A 27,179-nucleotide genomic window follows, 5' to 3' on the forward strand; every position below is an offset into this window, starting at 1 on the left:
ACTGAAACAGTGGGAGATACAAACCACTATATATAAAACAGGCAACCAACAAAGACCTACTGTGTAGCACAGGGAACTCAGCTCAATATCTTCCAATAACCTATAAGGGGAAAGAATCTGAATAAGAATAGATATTAATACATAGATATAGATGGGCTTCCCTGGTAACACAGCAGTACAGAATTTGCCTGCAATGCAGGAGACCCAGGTTCAATCCCTGGGTCAGGAAGATCTCCTGGAGGAGGGTGTGATAACCTACTCTACTACTCTTGCCTGGAGAATCCCATGGATAGAGGAGCCTATGGCTGCAGTCCATAGGGTCCCACAGAGTCGGAAATGACTGAATCGACACAGTGAAGCAGCAGCCGCACTGGCAGATACATACGGGCTTTCCCAGGTGGTGCTAGTGGTAAAGAACCTGCCTGCCAGTGCAGAAGACACAAAAGACCCGGGTTAGATCCCTGGGTGGGGAAGATCCTCTGGAGAAGGAAATGGCAACCCATTCCAGTATTCTTCCTGAAGAATCCCATGGACAGAGGAGCCTGGCGGGCTACAGTCCTTGGGGTCGCAAAGAGTCAGGCACTACTGAATTGACTTAGCATGCACGCATACATAGATATGTATAACTGAACCACTTTGCTGCACACCTGAAACTAACACATTGTAAATAAAAATACAGTGGGAGAGAAAGAGGACATTTCTTCCCAGTAGTGACCTGTTCAGAGCCAGTAAATAAAATCCTAAAGATCAAGGAAAATAAGATTCAGGCGTATATATCAGAGGAGAATCCAGCCTCGGAGAGAGCTGCATTACAAAGAGGAGGCGGTACTGAACAAGTTTACTCAGATCTGCTTCCTGCCAGTAGAATTTTCAGCAGGAGGAGTATTCAAAAAGAAAAAAAAAAAAACCCTCAGTGAGGGGCTTTACTATGAGCATAATGTTGCTTCACCTAGATTTAGAGTATTGCAATCTGGATTGTTGGCAAACAAAAACACAGCTGAAATACAGAATCCTTCCTTGCTGGTGGTTTGTCTTCAGCCCGAAGTTGCACAAGTCAGGAGGAGCAGAAGGTTCTCGGGACAGCTTGTTCTCATTGTGCTGGTTATAGGTTCCTTAGCTCTCTCTCATCCTCTTTTCGAGTCGTAATTCACTAAAAATGCATCACAGAGGAGCGGCTCACTTGGATTTTCCTAGTCACTTCTTGAATTTTACCACAGGCATGAATTGTCCCCATTAAAGCGCCATCCTGGTTTCCCATTACCAGTCTGACTGGAGCTGGGTTACTATTCAAATGCTCCCGAAGCCAAAATGTGGCTGGTGGGAGTCCGGGAAGGAATGGAAAGGGAGTGGAAAACAGGGAGGGTGGCTGGTATCTGGTGTTTTCAAACGTGGGAGAGACCTGGAACTCAGCGCAACAGAGGAAGAAAAACGTTCTGAGTAAGGCATTTCAGAGCAGTGTGGCAGGGATAACCCCGTAACGTGTTCCCTGCAGGTGGGCCCAAGATTCTGCCTCTGCCCTAAGGGGTTTGTGACCACAGCCAGATGGCTCCTTTGCACTGAAGCCCTCCTCGCTTCTGAAATCTGATGAACTACACTTCAACATGAAGAAGACTGTTACACTCATTTCAATGTTTTGGTCTATAATCATTCAAAGGAAAAAAAAAAAGAGTAAATTCCAAAACGTGGCAGAGCTTCTTTCCACTCTACCACCGCAAAAATGGTATCAGTTCAGAAACCATGAAATTCCATCCCCAGGATTCAAGTGTTGAGAGAGGAGCTGTGAAGGAATTCCAGAAGGATGGAGACTGCTTCACAGTTTTAGGAGGGATTTAGTGGGGGCGGGGACTCTTCCAGGGCAGGGCTGCGTTCCCTTTGCTTGTGTTCTGCTCATGACCTTTTGCCCTCACCCATATTCACTGTCAAGGGCTAAAAGTCTTGCCCTAAAACTCTCCCCATGTGCGGGCGGGGGGCTGTTCTCTCTGACAAATGGAGTCTGGGTGCAGCGCCCAGTGTAATGAAACAGTTGCTGTTGGTTGTCACTGAGCAGCTGCTGAGAGAGAAGGAAAGAGGAAGTTCTTATCTGGACCTTCCACTCAGTCATCTGTGTGACAATTTATCAGTTACAGAAAATCCTGTTTCAATGCTAAGGGTCTGAGAGGGTGAGAACAATGATGTAATGCTCAGAGACGTGTGCTAAAATTTAAGTGAACAACAAGTAAAGCCCCAGCTCTCTGGGAGAGAATGACCGCACAGAAGAGTGAAGATGAAAGCAGCAGGAACAGACGATCCATGAGGAAAGATAAAAGGAACCGAGTGGCCCAGCTTGCTTAAGAGATGGGTGACGTCAACTTAATTGAGTTTTTTTTCTTGTGTGTTCTGAATGAAGATGGGGGAAAAAAAGACGGTCAAATTTCCTTGACACACACATATTTATACACTTAAAGGATACTAAGTCAGATGTCTGTAGAAATAACAGGATAGTAGAACCAGAAAAAAAGTCACAGAGGTCAATCTGTAAGCATCTTTTGATAGGAAAAAGCTCCTAGTAGGAAAGTTCCCTGCAGGTGGCCCTTCTGTCTCGCCTTACCACTAACCTTAAACCAGGCGCCCCCATGCTGTATTCATCTCCAGCCCTGGCACACCTTACTAATCTTTTGTTCATACAATCCTTTGCCTACCTTGTTGGTTCTTTCACAAATCAAAGAAGCAGAAATGAAGAATAAGGAACTGACAGAGGACCAGATCTCTTCCCTAGCTTCTCTTCAGTTTGCAAACAACTGTGTGAACAAGATAACATCTGAAGAAAGGCCAGAAGGAGTGGACCAGCCAGCACCCAAGTGCGTATGCAGTGGGGGAGGGCGATGACTGGCCCCTGCCTCAGTGAGTCACGAGATGACTTCCCTGTTTCCCTTAAAAGCTTTCATGGCAGAGCAGGATCTTGGGAGGTGGTTTTGTGGGGACACTAAGTCCACCATCTCCCCAGATTGCTGGTGTTCTGATTAGAGGTACCTTTCCTTTCTATCAACAATGAGTATCGTTTTTGTAAGTGGAGAGCAGTGGGACCTGATTTGATAATCAGTTCAGCAGGCTTATTTTACAAACAAGAAACTGAGAACCCAAGGGATGGCTCAGGCCTTCCTTGGAGAAGGCAATGGCACCCCACTCCAGTACTCTTGCCTGGAAAATCCCATGGATGGAGGAGCCTGGTGGGCTGCAGTCTATGGGGTCGCTAAGAGTCAGACACGACTGAGCAACTTCACTTTCACTTTTCACTCCCATGCATTGGAGAAGGAAATGGCAACCCACTTTAGTGTTCTTGCCTGGAGAATCCCAGGGACGGGGGAGCCTGGTAGGCTGCTGTCTCTGGGGTCACACACAGTCAGACACGACTTAAGTGACTTAGCAGCAGCAGGCCTTCCTTACAAGTAAGCAGTGGCAGAGACAGAATCTCACATTCAAGACCCCCTGTTGTGATGGCCACCAGCTACAGGCTGGGCAGCTTTGAGAGCAGGTCTTCATCCCAGCATGAAACCCTAGTTCCTGGAATCCCCAGTTTCCAAGATCTCATCCAAACCCCAAGCTCCTTATCAAGTTTTCACAATGCAATGATCTCATGAATTAAAAAAATTTCTCTAACAGTGAAAAAATATGCCAAGAATGCTGACCAACTGTTCTCCATTTCCATTTAGAGGGGAACACACGAAACTTGTCTAAACGATTTCAGACACGTTAAGCCAGGGATAGACCAAAGCCTTCAGCAACGTCTCTGCAGGCAACTAAGTTATGAGAAGAGACTGGAATGCCTCCTTCTTCACAGTTTAAGTAACGTCACAGTAAGGCACCTTCTGAAGGACCAAGATATAGTTCTGCTTATAAACACAATGACAGCTCAGACAGAAAGGCTTCTCTCCTTATTTCTGAGGAACATCCAATAATGAAAAAGTGGTTCCTGGCATGTATTCCAAATGGAAGACTGCAAAGTGAGGGATCATCACTCAAACAGCTCGATGGAAAAAGAAAGTCTCATGGAGCTCAAAGGCAAACATCAGAGAGCGCCACCGAGCACCACCCCTGCCTGCTTGCCCTTTTGAAAACGAAGCTTGCAATGTCTGAAAAAGAAAGACTGTTCTCTCGAAGAATCAGTAAGAGCACAGGCTTGCCCTCTGGTGAGGCACTTCGTCACTTAACTCAGAGACAAAGGTTCAAAGTTTTTTTAAAAGAACTTAATTTTCCAATAGAATTTTCCCCATAGAATCTGAGAAATCACACCAGTGTGCAAATAGCAATTATCTAGAAGTCAAACATAGGCTTTTCCCTACTAAACAGAGGTACATTTGTCATCTCTAGTCTCTTATCAATTACATGACTAATATGAATGCTTTCCGTGACTTATTGTTTCTGTTTAGTGATTCAGGAGAGCTTGTTGGTATTTTAATTGATGCAGCAGAGCAAGTCGCATAAGTAACGTTACAAACTTTTCAGCTCTGATTTTATGTCTTACTGGCGGTGCCAAGGGGATTGTTACATTTGGCTCAATTAAATGGATTCCAAATCCAGGTCAGCACCATACTGACGGTCACCTTGTTACCCTGAGGATCTGATCGCCACCAGACAGCCTGATGTTTCTCCTAAATTCTCTCCAAGGACTTATTAATGCAGGTCCGCCCTCCAAGCCAAGTCAGTCTGCTCATCCCCCAGACCGTGTACCTGAAGTCATTCACAACCCTGGACCTTTGTTCTCCTGCTTGCCTGCATCCATCACTCCCTTCATCTTGGCCCAGCTTCTACCCTGCCTTCAAATCCTGCCTCCTCTATAAGTCTCCTCCCTTGTGGTTCTAGCCCTCGCCCAGCCCCCTCTCACCCATACTATGAGGTTGCTTCTGAAATGTCAGTTACTAGATACTGCAAACATGATCCCTTATATGGGTCCATGTTTCCCACTGGCCATCATGTACTGGAGCAGCCCCAGGTGTCTACAGAGCCCCAGGGGCTGCCTGCAGTAGGAATGCAATACACCAGAACACCAATATGGAGATGCCCGCAATCCTGTCACCAGTGACCTGACACCCAGCCCAGGCCCAGGTTCCTTATACAGGCTGTGTAAGGACCTCATGGCTTCCCCGGTAACTCAGCAGTAAAGAATCTGCCTGCCAATGCAGGAGACTCGGGTTCCATCTCTGGGTCAGGAAGATCCTCTGGAGGAGGAAAGGGCTACCCACTCCACTATTCTTGCCTGGAAAATCCCATGGACAGAGGAGCCTGGCAGGGTCCATGGAGTTGCAAAGGGTCAGAGTCGACTTAGTGACTGAACAACAACAACAAGGACCCTTCGCAGCTGCTAAGGGTCAAGGGTGAAGTTCAAAGGGCTCAGATTCCTTCGCTTTCTCCCAAGGTACCATGTGTACTGGGATATGTGAGCTAAACAGCCATTTTCCCAATATTATTTCACTATTAGAGAACTCATTTAAATTGAAGTAATGACGTTGGTAAAACTATTCAGTTGCAGATTCATTTAGGTGATAACTGACACAACAACAGAATAACCGCGCCTGCCGACTGAAACCAGCATGACTGGGAAGGATTCTGCACTAAAGCTGACAGCCGGCCTCTGCTCCTGGCTCGGGCCTGGGGGCGTTCAGGACCCCCAGGATGGGCAGCAGGAGAACGGTACTCTCTTCCTTCTCTCCCAGAAATGCCCACTGGGCCTGCCCTATTCAAATCAAAAACAGTTGGGGCGAAAAGGAGGCCATGGCTACGGCCTCCATGTCCAAGGTCCCAAACAGTGTCCCCATCAGACTACTGGGTGGGGGGGTGGGGGACAGGTGGACAGGGCAGTGTCCATTCCCAGGGTTGACGGCACTCTTCTCTCCAGCATTCCTCTGACTACCAGGTTCCCATAGAAATACCTGATTATTCAATTAATCCATCATTCAAGCTCCCCCAAACAGTGGTCCCCACTCTTCAATCTTCATGTTACCTGAATCAACAGCCACCACTGATACAGGGCACTTCGTCCTTCCTGAAGCACTGTCCAAATGCCACACTCCCCCGCTTCTCTTCCCACTTCACCTCTGTCCCTTCTCTGTCCCTCCAAGTCCCCAGGACTCAACCCCAGGACCATTCCCTCCTCCTTCTACACCTGCTCGCCGCCCCCTCCCCCCTAGCCCCCCCCCGCCCCTCCCTGCTACACCCGCCCCTTGCAGATTCCATTCAGGTTCATAGCTTTAAAATGCATCAGAGGGAACTTCCCTGGTGATCTAGTGGTTAGGACTCCCAAGCTTTCACTGCAGGGGGTGCTGGTTCAATCCCTGGCTGGGGAATTAAGATCCCACAAGAGGTGCAGCACAACCAACCCCCCACAAAACGAAAAATAAAACACATCAGAAGCTGTCAGTTCCCAACTAACGTCCATTCTCACTACTTATGGATTCCGTATCTGAATTTGCCTACTTGCTAAAACCCATCTGCAGCCCCCAGATCAATACTTGGGATGCTTTTGTGTCCATCTGTAGACCTGCCCAGAGTGGCCAGAACCTGGAGTTGCCCGCAGTGCTCACTCCCAGCCGGGAAACACGTGGCAGCGCTCTGTCCTCTTGTTTCATCTCTCACACTGTCAGCAGCATGGTTTTCATGGTCCACTCACTGTCACATTTTCCCACATTTTTGTGCCTTTCGTTGACTTTGCTATTAAAAACAGCCCTCACGAGTCAGGGCCAAGGTGCTGTCCAGGGCTCCCAAGCCCGAGAAGGCTGGGTGTGCCTTAGAGAGAAAGCGTGTATTCGATAAACTTCATTTAGGCAGGAGTTACAGTGCTGTTGGCCTGAATTCAACGTTAGTGAATCAATAATAATATTAAATAAAGTGTCACTGAACAGAGATACAGGGACTTCCCTGGTGGCTCAGATGGTAAAGAATCTGCCTGCCATGTGGGAGACCCAGGTTTGATCCCTGGGTCGGGAAGATCCCTTGGCGTTTATCACAAGGGATAAACTGTCTACCACAGTTTACCACAGCATCTGTTTATCACGAACAAACAGATAAAAATCACAAATACGCAACTAACCGCAGTTCTGTACCTACACTGTTAGCCGCATTTAGCATCATTCTGAGGGAGCAGGACTGACCTTACATACAAGTGCCTTTCTCCCACAAAACTGAATGAAAAAGCAAAGTCAGCATCTTTTAAACCAGGGGCCACATAGTGAAAACTGTACATTGTTGTCCATTCGTTTAAAAAGCAAAGTCGCTAGATGGTATAAAAGTGATGACCGGTGCCTTTGTGATGGATGATGAACACTTTTCTTTAAGGCTGAGAATTATCTCCACTCTCTCTACATAACCAGAGACACATCCTGTTCTCTTCCCTGCTCAGACACACACACACACACACACACACAGATACTTCCTGTTCTCTTTCCTGCTTTATTTTTCTGCACAGCACCCATCACCATCTAAGATATTAATTAATACATCTATTAGCCTATAGTCTGTCTCCATCTCAAACATAAGTGCCAAGAGATTGAGGATTTTTATATTTCTTTTTTCTTTCTACAGATACATCCCTAGTGCCTAGAACAGAAGGTAGGCACTAAATAAATAATCCTAGAATGATGCATAATATGATTCAATTCACCTGTTAGCCCTCTGTCTCTCACAAGACTGTGAACATTTTGAGATCAGAGACTCTGTCTATCTAACCCATATTTGTATTCCTAACACCATACTACTGTGCATGACATGTAACAGGAATTCAATAAGCGCACCCTGAATGAATGGCAGGGGAACAGAGAAGAAAAATCACTAATGTTCATAAGCTTAGGTGTTTATTCAACATGCGTCTGTGCAAAGATTAGACAGCACAGCCACAGCCCCTGCTCTACTGGAGCACGGGCGAGACACGAATAAAGATGGGCCCAGATGCAACGTGATCAGGGCCATGATGAGGAAAGGAAAAGAACAAAGACGACAGAGGAGACAGTGGGTGTTGGGACAGCAATCAGAAGAGGCTTATGTCACCTGGGCTTTGATGGTCAAATAGGAGCGTGCCACACACACTGTGGAGGAGAAACAGCCTGAGCTCAGCTGCTCACTGCCCAAGGCATGTCTACAGAGACACAAGCTCCCCGATGTTGCGCCTTCTTTGCTCTAAGAGGTCTCTCAGCAGTCTTGGTGCTTAATAAATATGAACAAGCAGAAACGCTCCATTCCCACGGTCGCCCTCCTCTCTCTCCTCACTCAAAGCAAACCTGTGTCTGATGACAGAATTCCCTGATGGCTCCACTCGCCACCATGTAGGATGATAAGAGCAAAGGCCACATCCAAATGTCAGTCCCAGCCCCATCAGCATCTGACGTCTAAACAGAACCAGACCACTCGGATAGCAGCCACTTAGAAACCCAAAGAGACTGCCGTTCCACCAGCTCTGCCAAATGCAAAAAAGCAGAAATCGATTTAGAAAGTGCTAGAGCTTTCCAACATCAGAGCCAAATATGTGAACGATGTGACCCATATGTAAATATGCACATTCTGTGTCAGGACATCTGAACCCGCTGTCCCGAAGGGGAGCTGGGCGGCCACAGCATCCCCAGTGGGACACAGCAAGGCCATTCTGGCCAGGAGACTGGACCCCAGGACCTCACAAGCCTGTCCATCTTCTGATGTCTATGGTTCACCACAGTTGGAGCAGGCTTTTTCCTCCCTGTCTTTTAAGAGAAATGAGAATAGCTTGTGTCATCCATTGTTACTTGCTGCTTGCTTGGTGGCTTAGACTAAACTGGAGAAATTCTACACACACCCATCACACACCCACATTTCCACTCATGGCACCACCCCCAGGCATACACGTGTGTCTCCCCACGCATCTCACACCACAGCCACTGTTCTGAGTTCTCCTGGTGGGGTCCAGGCTCTTCCTGAAACCATCACTTTTCTATCCTAGAGCAGGGACAACTTACCCTCCCATGCACCTCCATCAGATGTGCTGCCTCTTCCAACAAGATCAGAACATTCTCCCTTCTCTGTCCAATGCAAATACACAACCCAGGGACAAAACCCAGGGACAGTCAAGAGCTAAGAGGTACTGAGCACATCTTTTCCTCCCCTCCCACATTTACACCATCGTGATCTTCTCCCAAATCTGTTGCTTCTTTCTATTCCCCTCATTTTCTTTCTCTATTCCCCTCAAGTCTGTATTTTTCTCCCCAAGTTCCTTTAAGAGTGCACAGGTTGTGACATGAACAGGGATGACTTAACGCCCATTATCATGCAAGCACCTGAAGGGCCCTGAAGTGCCTCCAAGGTCATTTGGAGTTTCCCACAATGCTCGGGCCCCACACTCATTCTAGATGAGGCCTGCTCCCCTCATATAAGGGAAGGTCACACGGCACTGGTCATATAACTTCACCTCTCCTCCTTAAGGGCAGGTTTACTGTTATCACTAGGAAAAGCCATCATGCTTTGTATGATGAGAATTCAGCCTTGGTCTCTGGTTCCCAAAAGTCTTTACCAATTTCCGTTTCTCTGGCTCTTAGCCCTTCCTGGCTTGTACTCTCTCTGCAGCACCAGCTGATGCCTCCACTTGGAACACTGTCTCCTAACCTTCCCATGGCTGGGGCTGCTTCTCGTCATGAAGGCCAATACCCAGGTCTCCTCCTGTCCCCTTAGCCATTCCAACTCTTCCTCACACTTGTCACTCTGTCCCATACCCCTGTTTATATCTTCTTCATAGCATGCAAGGTCTGAAACGCCTCTTCACCTGTTTCTTTGCTGTCTGTCCCTCCCAACTAAAACGTCAGCTCCATGAGGGCAGGTGCCTGATCTATATGCACGGTCTTCACCCCAGTGCCTAGGACAGCATGGAGCACACAGCAGGCACCTGAGTGTACATTGCTGGAGGAATGAACACAGTCCTGTAAATGAAGTCTAACTTCATCCACAGCTCCAGTGGCCTTTCTCCAGGACCCCAGAAGACGGAAGAGGCTTCTCGGTATTTGAGTGCTCAGATCTGCCACAACCTTTTCTGCATTCTGCTGTGTTTGGGACAAAGGATCTGGGGTTCTGATTGTAGGAAAAATTTTAAATTCTTGGCTTCTCCAGGACAGGTCAGGATTGGCAGAGAGCCCAAGAGAGTGACTTGGTCAAGGTTTGAACCAGACTCCTCTGATCAATCTTTTCTTTCTACCTATGCCTACCTCAGCATTTAAATGTTTCGTGTGTGTCTGCACCCTACTGCTGTCTCAACGTGTCACTGTAAATATGTGAAAACATAGATACATGTGCTGTATTTCTGGTCTTAGAAACGGGGAATTCACCCAAATCAATTCCTGGCCTCCATGCAGGCCCACACCCAAATCAAACAGGATTTCAGGGGAGGGTTTCAGGGGAAACCACATCCCTTGAAGCTCGTTCCAGTGTCTCTCAATCTTTTTATTACTCCCTCAAGGGAAACGACGCAGGTGCCAGGTTTGAATGCTAAAGACAAGCGATCAGGATGACAAATGGGAAAATACACACGCAAAGTCCTTACCGACATAGCCTGGGGTCCCACACGCTGTGGACATCACGTCTCCTTTGCCTTCCATTTTGGACAATCCAAAGTCGCTGATCATGATTTTGGACTCCTCATCTTGACTGTAGTACAACAGGTTCTCAGGCTAGAAAGAAAAGTAGGGGAAAAAAAATTACAAACTACGTTGATAGCTGGGTTAATTGTGGGAGCCTCACCAACTCACCAAAACTTAAGGACAATGGAGGACAGACTTGAGCTTTAGACACAGTAAATACCCTAAGAAAAGCAGTGTTTAATGAAAGCAATGTGGGGGCCTTATCTAGTATTGGGGCATTTATGGATTTTCAAGAAATGTGAGCCCTTATTAATATTTCCTCTAATTAAAAAAGCTGAAGTATATAACTGAAGCAACTAGAAAGTATATGCCTTCCAGACTTGTCGATTCATTTGCTGGGTTAGGGGAAAGGAGGTTCCCAGAAAGAACGCTGCTTTTACAGGTCTGTGGTTTCTTTTTTTCTGACCCTTATCAGCAGCCGCCTCTGACCTAAGGGTCTCTCTCCCGGATCTCGGAACCCTCCTGAGTCGTGCAGCTCTGCACATGCATTGCACACCCCCCTTTCCTCAGCCAGCTGACACCTGCGCACTCTGGGAAGTATGCTTCCCAGAGCACCTGCTTCCCTGGGAAGCAGAGGGAGGTCATCCTGGAATGCATTGATGTAGAGGATCCAGAACTTTCTAGCCACGTGTCCTCAAGAACTCGAAGCCTCTGCTTGTGTTTCTGTATAACACGGAGTGATGGTTCCTCCTGTGCTTCCCCGACTGTAAATGTCAGAGTTCAGGAAGCAGTAATTCCCTACATGCAGCAAAGGTTTGATTATAACTTTGTCTCCACTTCAGATCTGCACGTCAGTGGCACCTTCATGGTATCTACGTGGGAGGGGCTTAAGGGTGACAACCCTGGGGCTAACTGGGAGACGATGAAACCTCCTCTGCATGGCATCTTCTGGAAAACTGGGGAATTTGGTTGTTCCTGGCAAAAAATGGGAGAGAGGCTTATGCAGCCCTGAAGAGCTGTTGAGTGAGAAACCCTTTACCCTTGCCATCTCCTCTTGGTAATTTACCATCCGTGACCCTTCACTCTGCTCAGTGGTTATACATCCTCATGTGTCCCTGCTGAACTTGAAGTGGAGCCCAACTCTCTCCCCTAATGCGATGTCCCTCTTGCAGGAGTCTTGAATAAAACATTCCTTACCATTTGAACATGTGTCAGAACCAATTTATTTTTCCTTTAACAGAATCCCCCCAAAATACTACCCTTCACCCAAAATAACAAGATAAAAAGGAACAGCATTTATCAACCACAGGGACATGAATCCTGTGGACAAAGCATGAGTTTAGAAGAAAATCAAATGCATGTTTGCGGATGTTTCCAGTGAGTTTTAAACTAGGATAAAATGGGCCAATCAATAGTGGAAACAATAATGCTCAGAAAGCAGAGGGAAACAATCTAACCGAACAGTGCACGTGGCTTCTCTGAATGCTTAGGGATTAGCATTTGGTGAAGAGTTAAGAGTCCAATCATGGGGGCAGAGAGATTTTTTTTTAAGTTTCTGATTTTGAAACTTCCTATCCCTGACAGTGCTTCTGCAGCTGTCAAGGATCTCATGCTCCTAGACAAGGCTGCATCCAGGCAGGAGATGGCCTAAGAGCCCAGAATCTCTCCATACACCTTATTCCTACAGGAGATGCATTTGGATCAATAAACGGCTTTTCTGAAGGGCGACTACTGACGAGGATTCAATCAGCTGGTCATCCTCAGGTTAGGTCAATACTTGTCTCAAGATTTAGTAAAGACAGCAAGACTTTTCAGGATGGAGGGGGAAGTAGGGGGAACAAAGAAGAAAGTGGGAGAGAAGATGGGCTCAGGAATAATGTAGGTGGAGGCCCCCAGCTGGCAGAAGGAGGGCTGTGGGTGATGGGGGGACAGAGGGGATCTTACAATCCTGCCTGGGGTCCTGCAAGGCCCAGGACTCACCTAAAAGATTATTTTTTCTGCATTTTATGGAATGTTTGCAAGACAGCTGGTGGCCAACACATGACTTGGGATGTCAATTCCAACCCTTGTTCATGTAAGTTTTTAAAAGATCTGAATCAACATTTCCTGTAGAGTTCATGTTACATATAATCATACTCCTAATCCAGCGATATCTTTCACCCCCCAAGGGAACACCTGGCAATGCCGAGAGACATTTCCGGTGGTCTAAACTTCAGGAGTGGTACAGGCGTCTCACAGGCAGAGACCAGGGATGCTGCTAAACATGTCCCCGTGCATGGGACAACCTCCCCCAACAAAGAATGATCCAGCTCCAAGGCCAACAGTGCAGCCCCTCCCCAACAGGAGGAGGCAGCAAGGACACTTCTCTTGGTTTGAAAAAAGGGCAACTGAGGATCTTCAGTAGCTTCCCCGGGCAAGAAGACACAGGAATGCCTTTCTGAAGGGAGAAAGAGGTATGTTCATGTGTGGGGGCTAAGTAGTATCCTAAGTTGTGCTCTAATCTTTTAAAAAATAATTTTATTTATTTATTTTTGGCTGTGTTGTTGCTACACGGGCTTTTCTCCAGTTGCTACAAGGAGGACTATCCTCTAGTTGCAATGCGTGGGCTTCTCATTGAGGTGGCTACTCTTCGTGCAGAGCATGCGGCTCTAAGGCACAAGGGCTTCAACAGCTGTGGCACTCAGGCTCAGTAGTTCTGGTGCATGGGCCTACCTGCTCCGCAGCATGTGGGATCTTCCTGGATCGGGGATCGAATTTGTGTCTCCTGCACTGGCAGGCAGATTCTTCAGCACTGAGCCACCAGGGAAGCCGCCTAATCTTAAATTAACCCAACCGTAAAACTCTCTATTTCCCTGGCCTAGATCACAAAGTTAAGTATTTTAGAGGTTTATGAAAGTTTAATTTCTGAACCCCAACTTCCTCTGCATACATAAAACTTCTTTGTGCCTCTGTAAAGAGCCCACAAAATTGTCCTAAAATGGTAATGTTCTTGCCACAGTGATAAGCCTGGTGATCTTAAACCTCTACCAGCTGGGAGACATATGTACTTCTCCAAAAGCACTATCTGTGTATAAAAACCCCCATCGCCCATGCAGCCAGTCTGTCTTTCTAAGGGGAAATAGACATTGCCCATCTAGGAAATGGCCTATCTGCTTAGGCTGGATTTCCAGTGAGTACAACTTGCCCATCATATCACATCTTCATGGTCACCAAGCTAACTTGAGGTCAAGAACATAGAACTGGCATTTGGTGAGAACACAAGTGAGCAGAGAAGGCTCTGCTGCTTGGCTTGGAGGTGCCATGTGGCCTTACCGAGCCCTCACCTGGCCCTCTAAAGGACCCCCAAAGTCCTGAAGATTACCTACAGCCCATTTCACCTATCAAAAAGCCTACAAAGGCTGTAAGAACACCATCAATGTCCTCAAATACCCTCATCCAGTGGTTCTCCAAGTGTGGTTCCCAGGCCAACATCAGTATCACCTGTAAACCCCTTAGAAATGCAAGTTCCCAGGCCCGCTGCAGACCTGCAGGGTCAGAACCTCTGGGGGAGGGCCAGAAATCTGTTTCTTTTCAGCCCTGCAGATAAGTCTTCGCTAGTGGTAAAGAACCTGCCTGCCAGTGCAGGAGACATAAGAGATGCAGGTTCAATCCCTGGGTCAGGAAGATCCCCTGGAGGAGGGCATGGCCACCCACTCCAGTATTCTTGCCTGGGGAATCCCCATGGACAGAGAAGCCTGGAGGGCTACAGTCCATGGGGTCACACAGAGTCGGACTTAGCTTGCACAAACGCAGACAAGTCTGATGTAGGCTAACATTTGGGAGCCACTACTTCAGTCACTGGGAAAAGATCAACATGGAGAAAAGAAGGAAAAATTTTACAGTGGGTCCCTATGAAAGAAAAAGCTATACCGTTTTACACCCTGACACCCAGTACCAGATAACGGGCAGATGTTAACATTCTGTTTTAACACGTTTATGATTTATTCTTTACATTGATTTAGACTGCCCATAGTCATGAACAGCACAGCTTCAGTACAATATGATCCCTGTGTTTCTGACAGGAGTGGAGCATATGCGTAATGGGTAGGGTTTCCATCTTGACCAGTCAGTGAACCCTGGGGGCTGGGCCTGGACCTACTGTAGAATGAAGCCACTTTATAGTTTCGGATCAATTACACCAATTTTTTCTGTTCCTCAAATTGGTATGTTTGATCCTTACTCTTGGTACTATGATACCTACCCTTTGGCATCTACTGGGACCTGTGAGCCAAGGTGACCGAGGCCCAGATCCTTCAATGCTATTAGTCAATGGCAAGTATTCCTAAATATTGTAGGGAAAAGATAAGAATGGAACAAACAGGACACAGGGAGAAGGCTGTGTTTGCAGGTCATTTAATCTGTCTTTCCTGATCATCTTCGATTTCCTTTCTCTCTCATCTCATTCCTCTACCAGCCACTTCTTCCCCCGACCCCCACCATGTAGTGGGTTATGCTGAAGCAGGGCCGGAATTGGAAAAGACTGAAGAACTGCACTGGGCAAAGGGTCTTCATGGCCTCTATGTCTTGATCAAAATTACCCTTTAAACAAGCTTGAACCAATACACAACCTACCTCTCCCATGGCCCTTTTAGTGCATGAAAGTGAAAGTGAAGTCACTCAGTCGTGTCCGACTCTTTGCGACCCCACGGGCTATAGCCTACCAGGCTCCTCTGTCCATGGGATTTTCCAGGCAATAGTCCTGGAGTGGATTGCCATTTCCTTCTCCAGGGGATCTTCCCAATCCAGGGATTGAACCCGGGTCTCCCGCATTGTAGACAGACGCTTTGACCATCTGAGCCACCAGGGAAGTGCATAATGGTTATTAAATGTCTCAAACAATGGCCAGCCCCATTGAGCTCCATCATCTTTCAAGCCACTTCTGGGTCCCAAAGGCTCTGACAACTAACAGTAGGCAAAGCCCACCATTCATTCCACCCCTATTCCAAACTAAGGTAACCTCATCCCTCCTCTGGAGCCGATCCTCTCCTGACAGTGCATTGTGGGTTGGAAAGTAGTTGGAGAGTGTTGCTAAGTGATGGCCTCACCTTGAGGTCTCTGTGGACAATACCCATTCTATGGAGATAGTAGACCGCATCCAAGACCTGGCGGATCAGAGTGCTAGCGTCTTTCTCTGTGTAAAATCCTTTCTCCACTATCCGGTCAAACAGCTCTCCACCAGATACACTGTTAAAAAAAAAAACACAAAGAACAAATCAGTATAAGTTTATTTTTTTAATGTTTTATTTATTTAAAAAAATCTTTATATCTTTGACCAGGTCTCAGTTGCAGCACACAGGATCTTCAATCTTGTGGCATGTGGGACCTACTTCCCTGACCAGGAATCAAACCTGGGCCCCCTGCATGGGGATTGTAGAGTCTTAGCCATTGGACCACCAGGAAGTCCCCAAATCAGTATATGTTTAAAAAGACATGTTGAATTGTTCAGGGAAAACTATCAATAAGACCTATCAATATGGTGAAAGAGTAAAATTCTATTTCAAAAATGAATCTACTTTCAGATTTAAATGTTGTCTCCTTATTCCCCAGAAGTTATACCAGGGAAGTGTTTCTATGTCATGATGGTACAGACGGTCTAGAAGGAAAGAAAGAGAATAAAAACACACTAGGACCTGTGGACTAGGCAGGCCCGAGAAGTCTCTCTTGGCCTTTGCTCCATCCCGCTGGGACACTAAGTCAGAATAACCTTCCAGAATCATCAGTGACAGGGAGACAACACTGCGGAGGGGCCCCCCTCACATGTGACTGTAGCCTTAAAGATCTGGGTGGTGGGATGGGGTGTTTGTGGGCAAAATAGCAAGCAGCCAACAGGATGTCCGGGTTCTTGACCCAGATCTGCTCTTAAGATGCTGAGAAGATGAAGACTCTGGGAACCTTTGGACCTCAGTCTTTCCATCTATGAAATAAGGGAGTTAATCTAGTCAATCATTCCCTCAGATGCATCAGAACGTCAAAGCCACTTTTGAATTACAAAAAGATAGAAGAACGACACTCCAGTGTATTGTTTTAATTTGGTTTGGGGGAGAGACTATTCCATTTTAATTTGCTTTGAGTTTCAGACTTCATTAAGCATTTTTTGGTATTTATCGAAAGGGAACCTAGTTCACCAAAGGTCAAAAGGCCCTGGTGGACAACCTCCAGAGTCCTTTTCAGCTATGATATTTGATGCTGCTCCAGGTTTCACAAAGTAACAGAACTGCAAAATACTGAACAGAAACAATTCAACTAACACCTCTGCCTTCAAATTCTTAGACTACGGGATTCTCAAAGAAAAAGTGTTTTGTTCAAATAATTAAGCCATTTTGGAAATTAGCTTCAAGGGATTTATTAGCACTATTTTAATAAAAGAAAAACAAATTTCCCCAAAATAAAATGTAAAAGATATATCTGAAATACTAAAATCACGAAACTTTCACAAAAAACGTTTACATCTTTAAAAGACAGGCCCCAGCAGTAACACACACATACACCAACACATGAAGCTATGATTCATTCTCCGCAAGTCAAGGCGATTAATGTTCAATAACTGAGCCACTGAAATGTTCTTTTTTAAAGAACTAATAAAACAAAATTGCAGCTATAAAAGGCCTGTGTATGAGTCTCTCCCATTACTTATAATCAGTCTGAGCCATATTGAGCTTGGATAATGTCTCATTTCCAAAGCAAACTGAGCAATCTAGATAAAAGAAGAAAGACGCTCTGGAAAAATAAAAAAGCAATTCAAAGAGTGAAAAGAAACAGAAACAAGAGGGGAGTAAGTACAGCTGGACAACCGCACTGTCTAAACGATCCATCCTTGGGGGAACCCGAATCCCAGGACATTCACATCCCATCTCAGCAACTCTCATCAAGTTCTCGCCACTCTTCCTTTTTCCCAGACTCTTCTTCCCAGTGAGCTTCAATGCAGAAACTCTACACAAGACTGTATTACAGGACACGTATTGCTGCTAGGGTTACGGTAAACTTGGGTCATTCACCTGGAGGCAGTTCACTTCACTAGATCACTTATTCACCACTCATTCTACGTGTGCTGGGCGCCCACTAGGTGCCAGACACTCTGTGCAGCTGGTGCCAATCAAGGCGTCATTAGCAGTACAGGAGGAAAAGTCTATCTCGACTGTGCCCCTCCTCACCCCCTACATCGGCTCACCTTCAGTAAGGGCGCTGAGCTAGCGTTCTACCACTGGGCTGCTACTCACATGCTCCGCAAGGTGCCTGAAGGCCTTAGGCAACAATGCTCCCCACCCTTAGCACCCCATAACTTGTAATTTGCCAGATCTTTTCCCTCCCTCCAAACTGATCTTTCCTGCTTTCTAGTCTCTCAAAGTCCTCTTTTCCGCAATGGGATGTAAGATATTAATAGCTACTGAATAATATTTTCTCTGTGATAGTTCATGCAATAAGATCTGAAGCAGGGACTTCCCTAGTGGTCAGTGACTAAGATTTCGTGCTCCCAGTGCAGGGGGTCCAGGTTCGATCCCTGGTCAGGGAACTGGATCCCACATGCCACAACTAAGAGTTCACTCACATGCCATAACTAAAAGTCTCCATGTGTCCCAGCACAGATCCCATGCGCCATAACTAAGACCCAGTACAGCCAAACAAATAAATAAAATTTAAAAAACATGATGCGAAGCATCAGAATTGAAGAGTAAGATAATCCTGTGCTCGGTAGGGTCAGGATCTCAATTTTCTGCCCATTTAATATTTCACTTCTTAAATTCCAAATTGCACCAGGGATTTATTTTTCTGAACAGTGCTCAGAAAGAATGTGGTTTCCTTAGAAACCAAGGAACAGGGAAAAAGTTTTAAAACTTGCCAATAAAAAATGTAACAATACTGATAAAAATACTTTAAAGTCTGTAAGTTTTTATACTTTGCAAAAATCTCCTCAAGCATACATTTCAAAAAGGCCATTCTGACAAGACTGAATGTTTGAGCTCCCCCAATTCATAAGCTGAGGCTCTAAACACCCACATGATGGTATCTGGGGGTGGGAACGTAGGGAGGTAATTAGATTTAGTTGAGGTCATGAGAGTGCAGCCCTGATTATGGAATCAGTATGTTCATGAAAAGAATAAGGGACACCATAAAGACACAGCAAGAAGGCGGCCATCTGTAAGCCAGGAACAGTGTCCTTAAATGGAATCAAACCAGCACCTTGGTCTTAGACATCCTAGACTCCAGGACCGTGAGAAATACATCTCTTTAAGCTGCCCAGTAGCTGGTATTCTGTTATGACAGCCTGAGCTAAGACACCCAATCATTTTCAAAATCACTTGTGAACAACCAGAATCCCAGAATCACTGGTAAGGAAATAAATTTGTTTTTTCTTTTTTTTTTGGAAATAAATTTAGAATTGTACTGAGGAGCATGTCTCATTTTCCGGCTGGCAGGATGCATGAAGGTTGGGTGGTCAGCTGCTGAGCTGACAGGTGGTTTTCTTGAGTCAATATTTTTCTACAGAGAGCTTCCAATGTGTGTGGTTTAAAGGTCCTCATTAGAAATGGAGTTCCCCAAGGAAAACTTGCAAAGCACCAGAATGCAATTAGAAGGATGAGGTCAGGTGATTGGAGAAAAGGAACAGGACCATAACAACAGGTCAATAAATAAAATTACTTAACGGTAGCCACGGGAGAGAGGTTCAGCTTTAGGGAGATGTAAGCTATTTCAACCCACTCCAGTATTCTTGCCTGGAAAATCCCATGGATGGAGGAGCCTGGTGGGCTGCAGTCCATGGGGTCACTAAGAGTCGGACACGACTGAGTGACTTCACTTTCACTTTTCACTTTCATGCATTGGAGAAGGAAATGGCAACCCACTCCAGTGTTCTTGCCTGGAGAATCCCAGGGACGGGGGAGCCTGGTGGGCTGCCGTCTATGGGGTCGCACAGAGTCGGACACGACTGAAGTGACTTAGCAGCAAGCTATTTCAAATCCCGAAAGATGATGCTGTGAAAGTGCTGCACTCAATATGCCAGCACATTTGGAAAACTCAGCAGTGGCCACAGGACTGGAAAAGGTCAGTTTTCATTCCAATCCCACAGAAAGGCAATGCCAAAGAATGCTCAAACTACTGCACAATTCCACTCATCTCACATGCTAGTAAAGTAATGCTCAAAATTCTCCAAGCCAGGCTTCAGCAATACGTGAACCGTGAACTTCCAGGTGTTCAAGCTGGTTTTAAAAAAGGCAAAGGAACCAGAGATCAAATTGCCAACATCCGCTGGATCATTGAATAAGCAAGAGAGTTCCAGAAAAACATCTATTTCTGCTTTATTGACTATGCCAAAGCCTTTGACTGTGTGGATCACAATAAACTGTGGAAAATTCTGAAAGAGATGGGAATACCAGACCACCTGACCTGCCTCTTGAGAAACCTATATGCAGGTCAGGAAGCAACAGTTAGAACTGGACATGGAACAACAGACTGGTTCCAAATAGGAAAAGGAGTACGTCAAGGCTGTATATTGTCACACTGTTTATTTAACTCCTATGCAGAGTACATCATGAGAAACGCTGGGCTGGAAGAAGCGCAAGCTGGAATCAAGATTGCCAGGAGAAATATCAGTAACCTCAGATATGCAAATGACACCACCCTTATGGCAGAAAGTGAAGAGGAACTAAAAAGCCTCTTCATGAAAGTGAAAGAAGAGAGTTAAAAAGTTGGCTTAAAGCTCAGCATTCAGAAAACAAAGATCATGGCATCTGGTCCCCTCACTTCATGGCAAATAGGGAAACAGTGGAAACAGTGTCAGACTTTATTTTTTGGGGCTCCAAAATCACTGCAGATAGTGATCACAGCCACGAAATTAAAAGAAATTAAAAGACGCTTACTCCTTGGAAGGAAAGTTATGACCAACCTAGACAGCATACTGAAAAGCAGAGACATTACTTTGCCAACAAAGGTCCGTCTAGTCAAGGCTATGATTTTTCCAGTGGTCGTATATGGATGTGAGAGTTGGACTGTGAAGAAAGCTGAGCGCCGAAGAATTGATGCTTTTGAACTGCGGTGTTGGAGAAGACTCTTGAGAGTCCCTTGGACTGCAAGGAGATCCAACCAGCCCATTCTGAAGGAGATCAGCCCTGGGATTTCTTTGGAAGGAATGATGCTAAAGCTGAAACTCCAGTACTTTGGCCACCTCATGCGAAGAGTTGACTCATTGGAAAAGACTCTGATGCTGGGAGGGATTGGGGGCAGGAGGAGAAGGGGATGACAGAGGATGAGATGGCTGGATGGCATCACCAACTCGATGGACATGAGTTTGAGTAAACTCCGTGAGTTGGTGATGGACAGGGAGGCCTGTTGTACTGTGATTCATGGGGTCGCAAAGAGTCGGACACAACTGAGCAACTGAACTGAACTGAAGTATATAAGAAAACTGGCTACCAAAGACTAAAGGAACAGAAGACAGGGGATATGGTTTGAAAATTCTCTATCCTCTCAGTTGAACTTGGACATTTATTTAGAACAACTTGTCTGCAGTGAACTTGGGCTTGTTCAGCCTCTGACCTCCGTGCCTATTATACACTGCTATCACTATGTGAATCTTAACTACTCAAATACCAATTAGCTGGATGTAATGATCTCAGTGGGCTTCCCGGGAGGCTCAATGGTAAAGAATGTTCCTGCCAATGTAGGAGACATGGATTCAAACCCTGGGTCAGGAAGATCCCCTGCAGAAGGAAAGGGCAACCCACTCTAGTATTCTTGCCTGGGAAATCCTATGGACAGAGGAGCCTGGTGGGCTACAGTCCATGGGGTCACAAAAGAATCAGGTGTGACTGAGCGACTAAAAAATGATGTCAATACTATTTACTAGCAGAATTTTAAGTAATGCAGATCTCTTCAAATTCAAAAACAGTCAAGAAACACAGTTTCAAAATTGCTGGATCAAGTAAGTAAACTGTAAGTTTTGATCCTAGACCGTAATATATTCTGTACTGTACTATACACAACTTTGTCGGTTTTCCAAGCATCCACTGTGAGTACTAGGCAAACTGCCCTGCTTTTCACATGCACCTGAACTTCTCCATCTGATTTTGGTAGATTGTTGTTGTTTAGTAGCTAAGTCATATCCAGGTCTTTTGCAACCCCATGGACTGTAGCTCTACCACACTCCTCTGTCCATGGGATTCTCCAGGCAAGAATACTGGAGTGGGTTGCCGTGCCCTCCTCCAGGGGATCCTCCTGACCCAGGGATTGAATCCAAGTCTCCTGCAACTCCTGTTTGGCAGGCAGATTCTTTACCACTGAGCTACCTGGGAAGCCCCTGATTTTGGTAGATATTATCCTCTTATTTTAAGATTTACTGCTAATTACAGCGTGTGTTATAAGTTATAACAATATCATCTGCACATCCATTCAAAACTTGTATTTGTGCTAATGTGGAAAAATAGGCTCCAAAAGTCTATTACTCTAGAAGTTAGATTTAATAAAAGATGAAAAAGGCCAATGGAAACCAGAGTATGTCACCCCAATATATGCCTCTTAGACATAAAATTATTTTGAGTTGAAGGCAGTTAAGAAGTGTAGGAAAAAGCTCCCCCTTTCCTGTCTAAAGGGAGGAAATAAATTCTCCTTTCACTGGAGACACACTCTGATCAACCCAGAGTGGAACTGGCAAACAAACCGAGTTCAACTAATCCTTCTCACCTTAGTTCATCATTTACTAGCCCTATTCCAAACCCCTTTGTATTGTCTGCTGTCCATAAATGTACCGTTTGCCTAAAAGGTATAAAAGCTTTCTGCCCTGGTCACTTACTGAGGACTTCGTTGCCTTGTGTAGGCTACATATGTAAAGATTAAATAAAATGTGTCTGCTTTTTCCCTATTCATGTGTGACTGTGAGTTTCATCTTCAGATCCAGCCAGGGACGCTCAGAGGGTTGAAGACAGCTTCTTCCTCCCCAACAAGGCCAAGCAGTATAGCATGGTGCTATTAATGTTCGAGACAGGAGTCTGAGAAGTATCAGTGCTGATCCTGGGATGATAAAAAGCAGTGTTACAAGCAGACATGCCCTGAAATTCACAAGACAGTCACATAATGAGGCAGCACCAGTATTAAAGACCCAGGTGACTTGGTTACAAGAGCCATATGGCCTTAATGTGCTCCAATGCAAGACTGGTTATAAATGTGTGTTTTCTAAGAACCGTTTCCCCTATTTACATAGAATCCTAAGGGGAAGGCAGTCCTGAAACATGCAGGTTGTGATTGAGAGGCTGAAAACAAAGCATTTTTCAACTGTGAAAGCCCAAGGCTCAGATGACAGAAATACACATTCTTTTCACCCAGCCAGGAGAAAGAAAGGGACCATCAGTCGTCGCCTCAATTGTGCCCCTAGGACTTGCTTCCTCCCACACAGGGCACCCACTGTCACTCTGCCCCCACTCCCCAATCCTCGTGACTTCATCTGCCTTTGGTGCCCCCACCCTCTGCTCCTGGGGGGCTCTCTCACCCTCTCCAGGAAGATTAAGGGTTTATGTCATGAAACCTCTGTCCTCAATCTTTCTCTCCTTCAGCAAATCCCACTTTAATAATAAAAATATCTTTGTTCTCAGAATTCGGTTTCACAACATCTTCCCAGCCTCAATCTGTTCAGAAATTTCTAAAACACAAACACATGCCTCTCCATGGGATGGACCAGAGACGTGTAACCCCTCGTGTGCTGCTGAATTTTGATTCTGGCTCTTTTGTTCTCTAGGTATCAGGGTGTTGTGGACTGAATTGTGCCTGCCCCCCCAATCCCAATTTCTTAATGCTGAAATCCTAACCACTCTGGTACACCTCAGAGTGAGACTGGATTTGGAGACGGGGCCTTTAAAGAGGTAATACAAGTTAAGTGAGGTAGTACAGGTCCAGTGTGAAGAGACGCCAGGGATGAACACAGAGGCTGGACCCTGTGAGGACATTGTGAGAAGACAGCCGTCGGCACATCAGGGAGAGAAGCTTCGAGAAACCAAACCTGCCCACGCTCTGATCTTGGACCTAAGTCTCCAGATTGGTTAGGAAGTAAGTTCCTGCTGTTTCAAGTCACCCGGTGTGTGGTATTTTGTGGTGGCTAACTCCACAGCAGATGAATACACTGAGCAACATAAAGGTCAGTCCATATCCATGTAGTGTATCTTTGAATGCATTATTGTTATTGTTTAGTCACTCAGCTGTGTCTGACTCTTGGTGACCCCATGTACTGTAGCCCACCAGGCTCCTCCATCCATGGGATTTCCCAGACAAGAACACTGGAGTGGGTTGCCATTTCCTTCTCCAGGAGATCTTCCCGACTCAGAGATCAAACTCGCATCTCCTCCCGACCCAGAGATCAAACTCACATTTCCTGTATTGGCAGGTAGATTCCTTACCAATAAGCCAGCAGGGAAGCCCCTTCAAGTGTATACCCTTCTTTATATTTTTTCAAGGTTTACTGCGAGAAAACATTTTTGCTGCTTTACTTGTATGCTTTTTTATTCACCTAATCAAATAGTCTTGTATCACTTGATAAAATGTTTTCCTGTTTCAAAGGGGCACATGGTCCAGTGTGCATAGAGGGAGTGACTAGGACAGACAGAGAAGAGCTGGGACTGAGGGGTGAGGGTACCCTGGAAGACCACAGAAGGACCCTAGAAGAGACCCCAGGGACAAGGCAGGAAAAGGTGAATCGGAGCCATCTTAAAGAAGAAGCAGTATTTAGTCAAGTGGAGAAAAGCCCAATGGGCAGGGAGAGTCCAGTCATTTGAACGATCATGAAAAGAGTTCTTGCTGAATTAATTTTTAGGGAAATAGAGTCAATGAACGAAGTGTTAAGTGAGCACCGTCTACAAGCCCAACACGTGGCATGCAGTTTCGCCCATATTTGGGGAGCTACAAAGTTCAAGTTGACCATCAAGACCACTAGCAAATAACGACTTGCCAGATTGTGACCCAGGCTGGCTGACCACAGCACAACCCAGAGGGGAGAGATTTGTGGTTAGAGAAGGTTCCTGAAGGGGATGTTGGAACTTCCTCTCTGTCTCTGGGAGTCTGGCACAGCACTCAGTGAAAAACGTCAGCTGATTCCTGAAGGAAGACATTAGGAGGAAGATCACGCGAGGGAGGAAGAAGAGAGAGGTGGGAACGGACAAGATATGCAAGAAGCCTGATTATCTGGAACATGTGACTGGTGAGGATGAGGTCAAATCACGAAGGATTCTGAAACCCAGGCAGTGGAGATGGTATGGGCTGCAGTGGATGGCACTTAACTCCAAGCCGCTTGTGACCTAATGAACCCCCTTCTGAGAGAGATGCTACTGAGAGTGTGGCCATTGGTGCCTGTGGGCATGGAGGCAGGGACATACTGGAAGGAGCATCCTTTTGCAGGGTATGCACACGATTCTCCAATGTGGGTCTGTCCTCCCCATCCTGGAGGTCCACTTGCTTTTACAGTTCTTATCCTGCAGGCTTCCTACCGCCTTCAGATATGCTCACAAGAGCAAATCCATTCCTCCAGCCCCAAGTCAGTGAGCTCTGCAGTGTGCACTGATTCTTTCATCCATCGAGGCAACAACTTTCATTGCTTTGGTGGGACCTCAGTGATTCCTTACAACCATCTCTCCCTATTTATCAACTATGAACCACCCCCACCCGCTCCTCCCTACCCCCCAGTTCCCATCCAGCCTCGAGGCTGGCCTGGAAAAGTGTGGTTAGAGCCAAAACGATGGGTAAGAAAGAAGTGAAAGTGTTTTTATTTTGAGTATGAAACCTGCCTGCTGAGACTCAGATAAAGAAATTTTACTTTTGCATTACTCATAAGAAAAGGATGAAAAGATTTATTTAAAAAATTATCAGCATGCTCAAGATTAAAACAGCTGATCTCTTCTAACTCCAACACCTGTCCACATTCCAAAAAAAGATAAGTTAATTACAGATCATTTTTATGGGCCCAGCACGCTTCCGCGGCGCCACTCTGCTACAAATCACTTTTAGACTTTTGTATTCCAAGAGGGCAAAGCATGTCTTATCCATACTGAATCCCTAGTATCTATGACTTATGTTCCAGTGAGGGAGGAAGAAAAAGGAAATAAATGAACAGATAAACGTGAAACAGTGTTGTTGTGGTTTAGTTGCTAAGTCATGTCCAACTCTTTCTCGACCCTATGGACTGTAGCCTGCCAGGCTCTTCTGTTCACAGGACTTCCCAGGAAAGAATACTGGAGTGAAACATTAAGAGTTTGGAATGCTGTGGGGAGATGGAAACAAGCCTGAGATGAGTATCTGGTGGAGCCACTTTAACGTGGGCTTCAAGATGGCCTCATTGCATGTCAGGGAAGAGCCAGCCAAGTGATGACCAAGGGGAGCTTCCAGGCAAAGGGGTGAGGCTGTCCTAAGACTAGGATAGCCCAGTCTTAGGGCATTTGGTGACCAAAGACAAAGTCATGGTGAAGTGGAGTCTGGTGGGCAATGTAGCGTGGTTGAGAAAGACGAAGGCCTAAGTCATATAGGGCCATGCCTTATGTGTTGAATGTTTATGTCCCTACCCCCCACAAATTCATATGCTGACCTAACCCCCCAAAAAATGGTACTAGGAGGTGGGGCCTTTAGGAGGTGATTGGGCCATGGGTGGAGCCGTCATGAAGGGGATGAGCACTCTCATCAGAGACTCCAGAGACCTAGCTGGCCCTACTTCCACTACATGAGGACACAAGGAGAAGTCGGGAGAAGCCAGAAGAGAGCTCTCACCAGAATGCAGCCATGCTGGTGCTCTGACCTGGGACATCCATGCTCCAGAACCATGAGGAATAATCTTCTCTTGTTTCCAAGCCACTCAATCTACGGTACTTTGCTATGGCAGCCCAAACAGGCAAAGATGCCAGGTAAACTAAGATTTAAAAACAGTGGGTTTATGCTACATCAGATGAAGTATCATTGGAGGGTTTTCAACCAGGAGACAGGAGAACTGTTTTACAGTTTTCAAAGCCTTGGCTTTGAAGTGCCTGTGGGCGTGGCTACCTGTTGTGTGGACAATGGTTATAGCATAAGAGTGGAAGCAGGCAGATTGTTGGGGAGTCCCTGTAGCGATTCAGGTGACAGAGGCTGCTGGCTCAGCTTGGGGAACGCTGGAGTCTGAGAGGAGTACAAAGACATGAGATATATTTTAGGGACACAGTAGACAAGACTCACTGATAAAATTGATATAAGGCATGCTAGAAGGAGAGGAATCAAGAATGTCTCCTGGGACTTCCCTGGTGGTCCAGTGGATAAGAATCCTCCTGCCGATGCAGGAGACATGGGTTCGATTGCTGGTATGAGAAGATCCTACATGCCAAGGAGCAATCAAGCCCATGCAGCCCAACAACCGAGCCCACATGTTGTAACTACTGAAGCCCATAGGCCTAGAGGTCAGGCTCTCTGAACAGGAGAAACTGCAATGAGACGCCCACGCACAGCAATGAAGAATAGCCCCTGCTCACCACAACTAGATAAAGACCGCACTCAGCAATTAAGCCTGAGCGATAACAGATAAACTAATAAACTCCATAAATTTCAGCATTTACTCCGTACACCCAGCGCAGCCAAAATAAATAAAAT

General features: G+C 46.0%; 1 protein-coding gene across 4 annotated transcripts in view; it reads right to left on the bottom strand.

Moving 5' to 3' along the window:
* Positions 1 to 27,179, bottom strand: part of CAMK1D (calcium/calmodulin dependent protein kinase ID) — a 475,082-nt gene that overhangs the window by 47,787 nt on the left and 400,116 nt on the right. For all 4 annotated transcript variants that reach the window (XM_070801979.1, XM_070801980.1, XM_070801981.1 and 1 more), the window contains 2 exons: positions 15,647 to 15,785; positions 10,526 to 10,652 (listed from right to left, as the gene is read on the bottom strand). In XM_070801979.1, coding sequence (XP_070658080.1) covers positions 10,526 to 10,652; positions 15,647 to 15,785 — 266 coding nt within the window. The remainder of the gene's footprint in view (positions 1 to 10,525; positions 10,653 to 15,646; positions 15,786 to 27,179) is intronic.

The sequence above is a fragment of the Bos indicus genome, chromosome 13 (genome assembly GCF_029378745.1).
Source record: "Bos indicus isolate NIAB-ARS_2022 breed Sahiwal x Tharparkar chromosome 13, NIAB-ARS_B.indTharparkar_mat_pri_1.0, whole genome shotgun sequence".
NCBI classification, from domain to species: Eukaryota; Metazoa; Chordata; class Mammalia; order Artiodactyla; family Bovidae; genus Bos; species Bos indicus.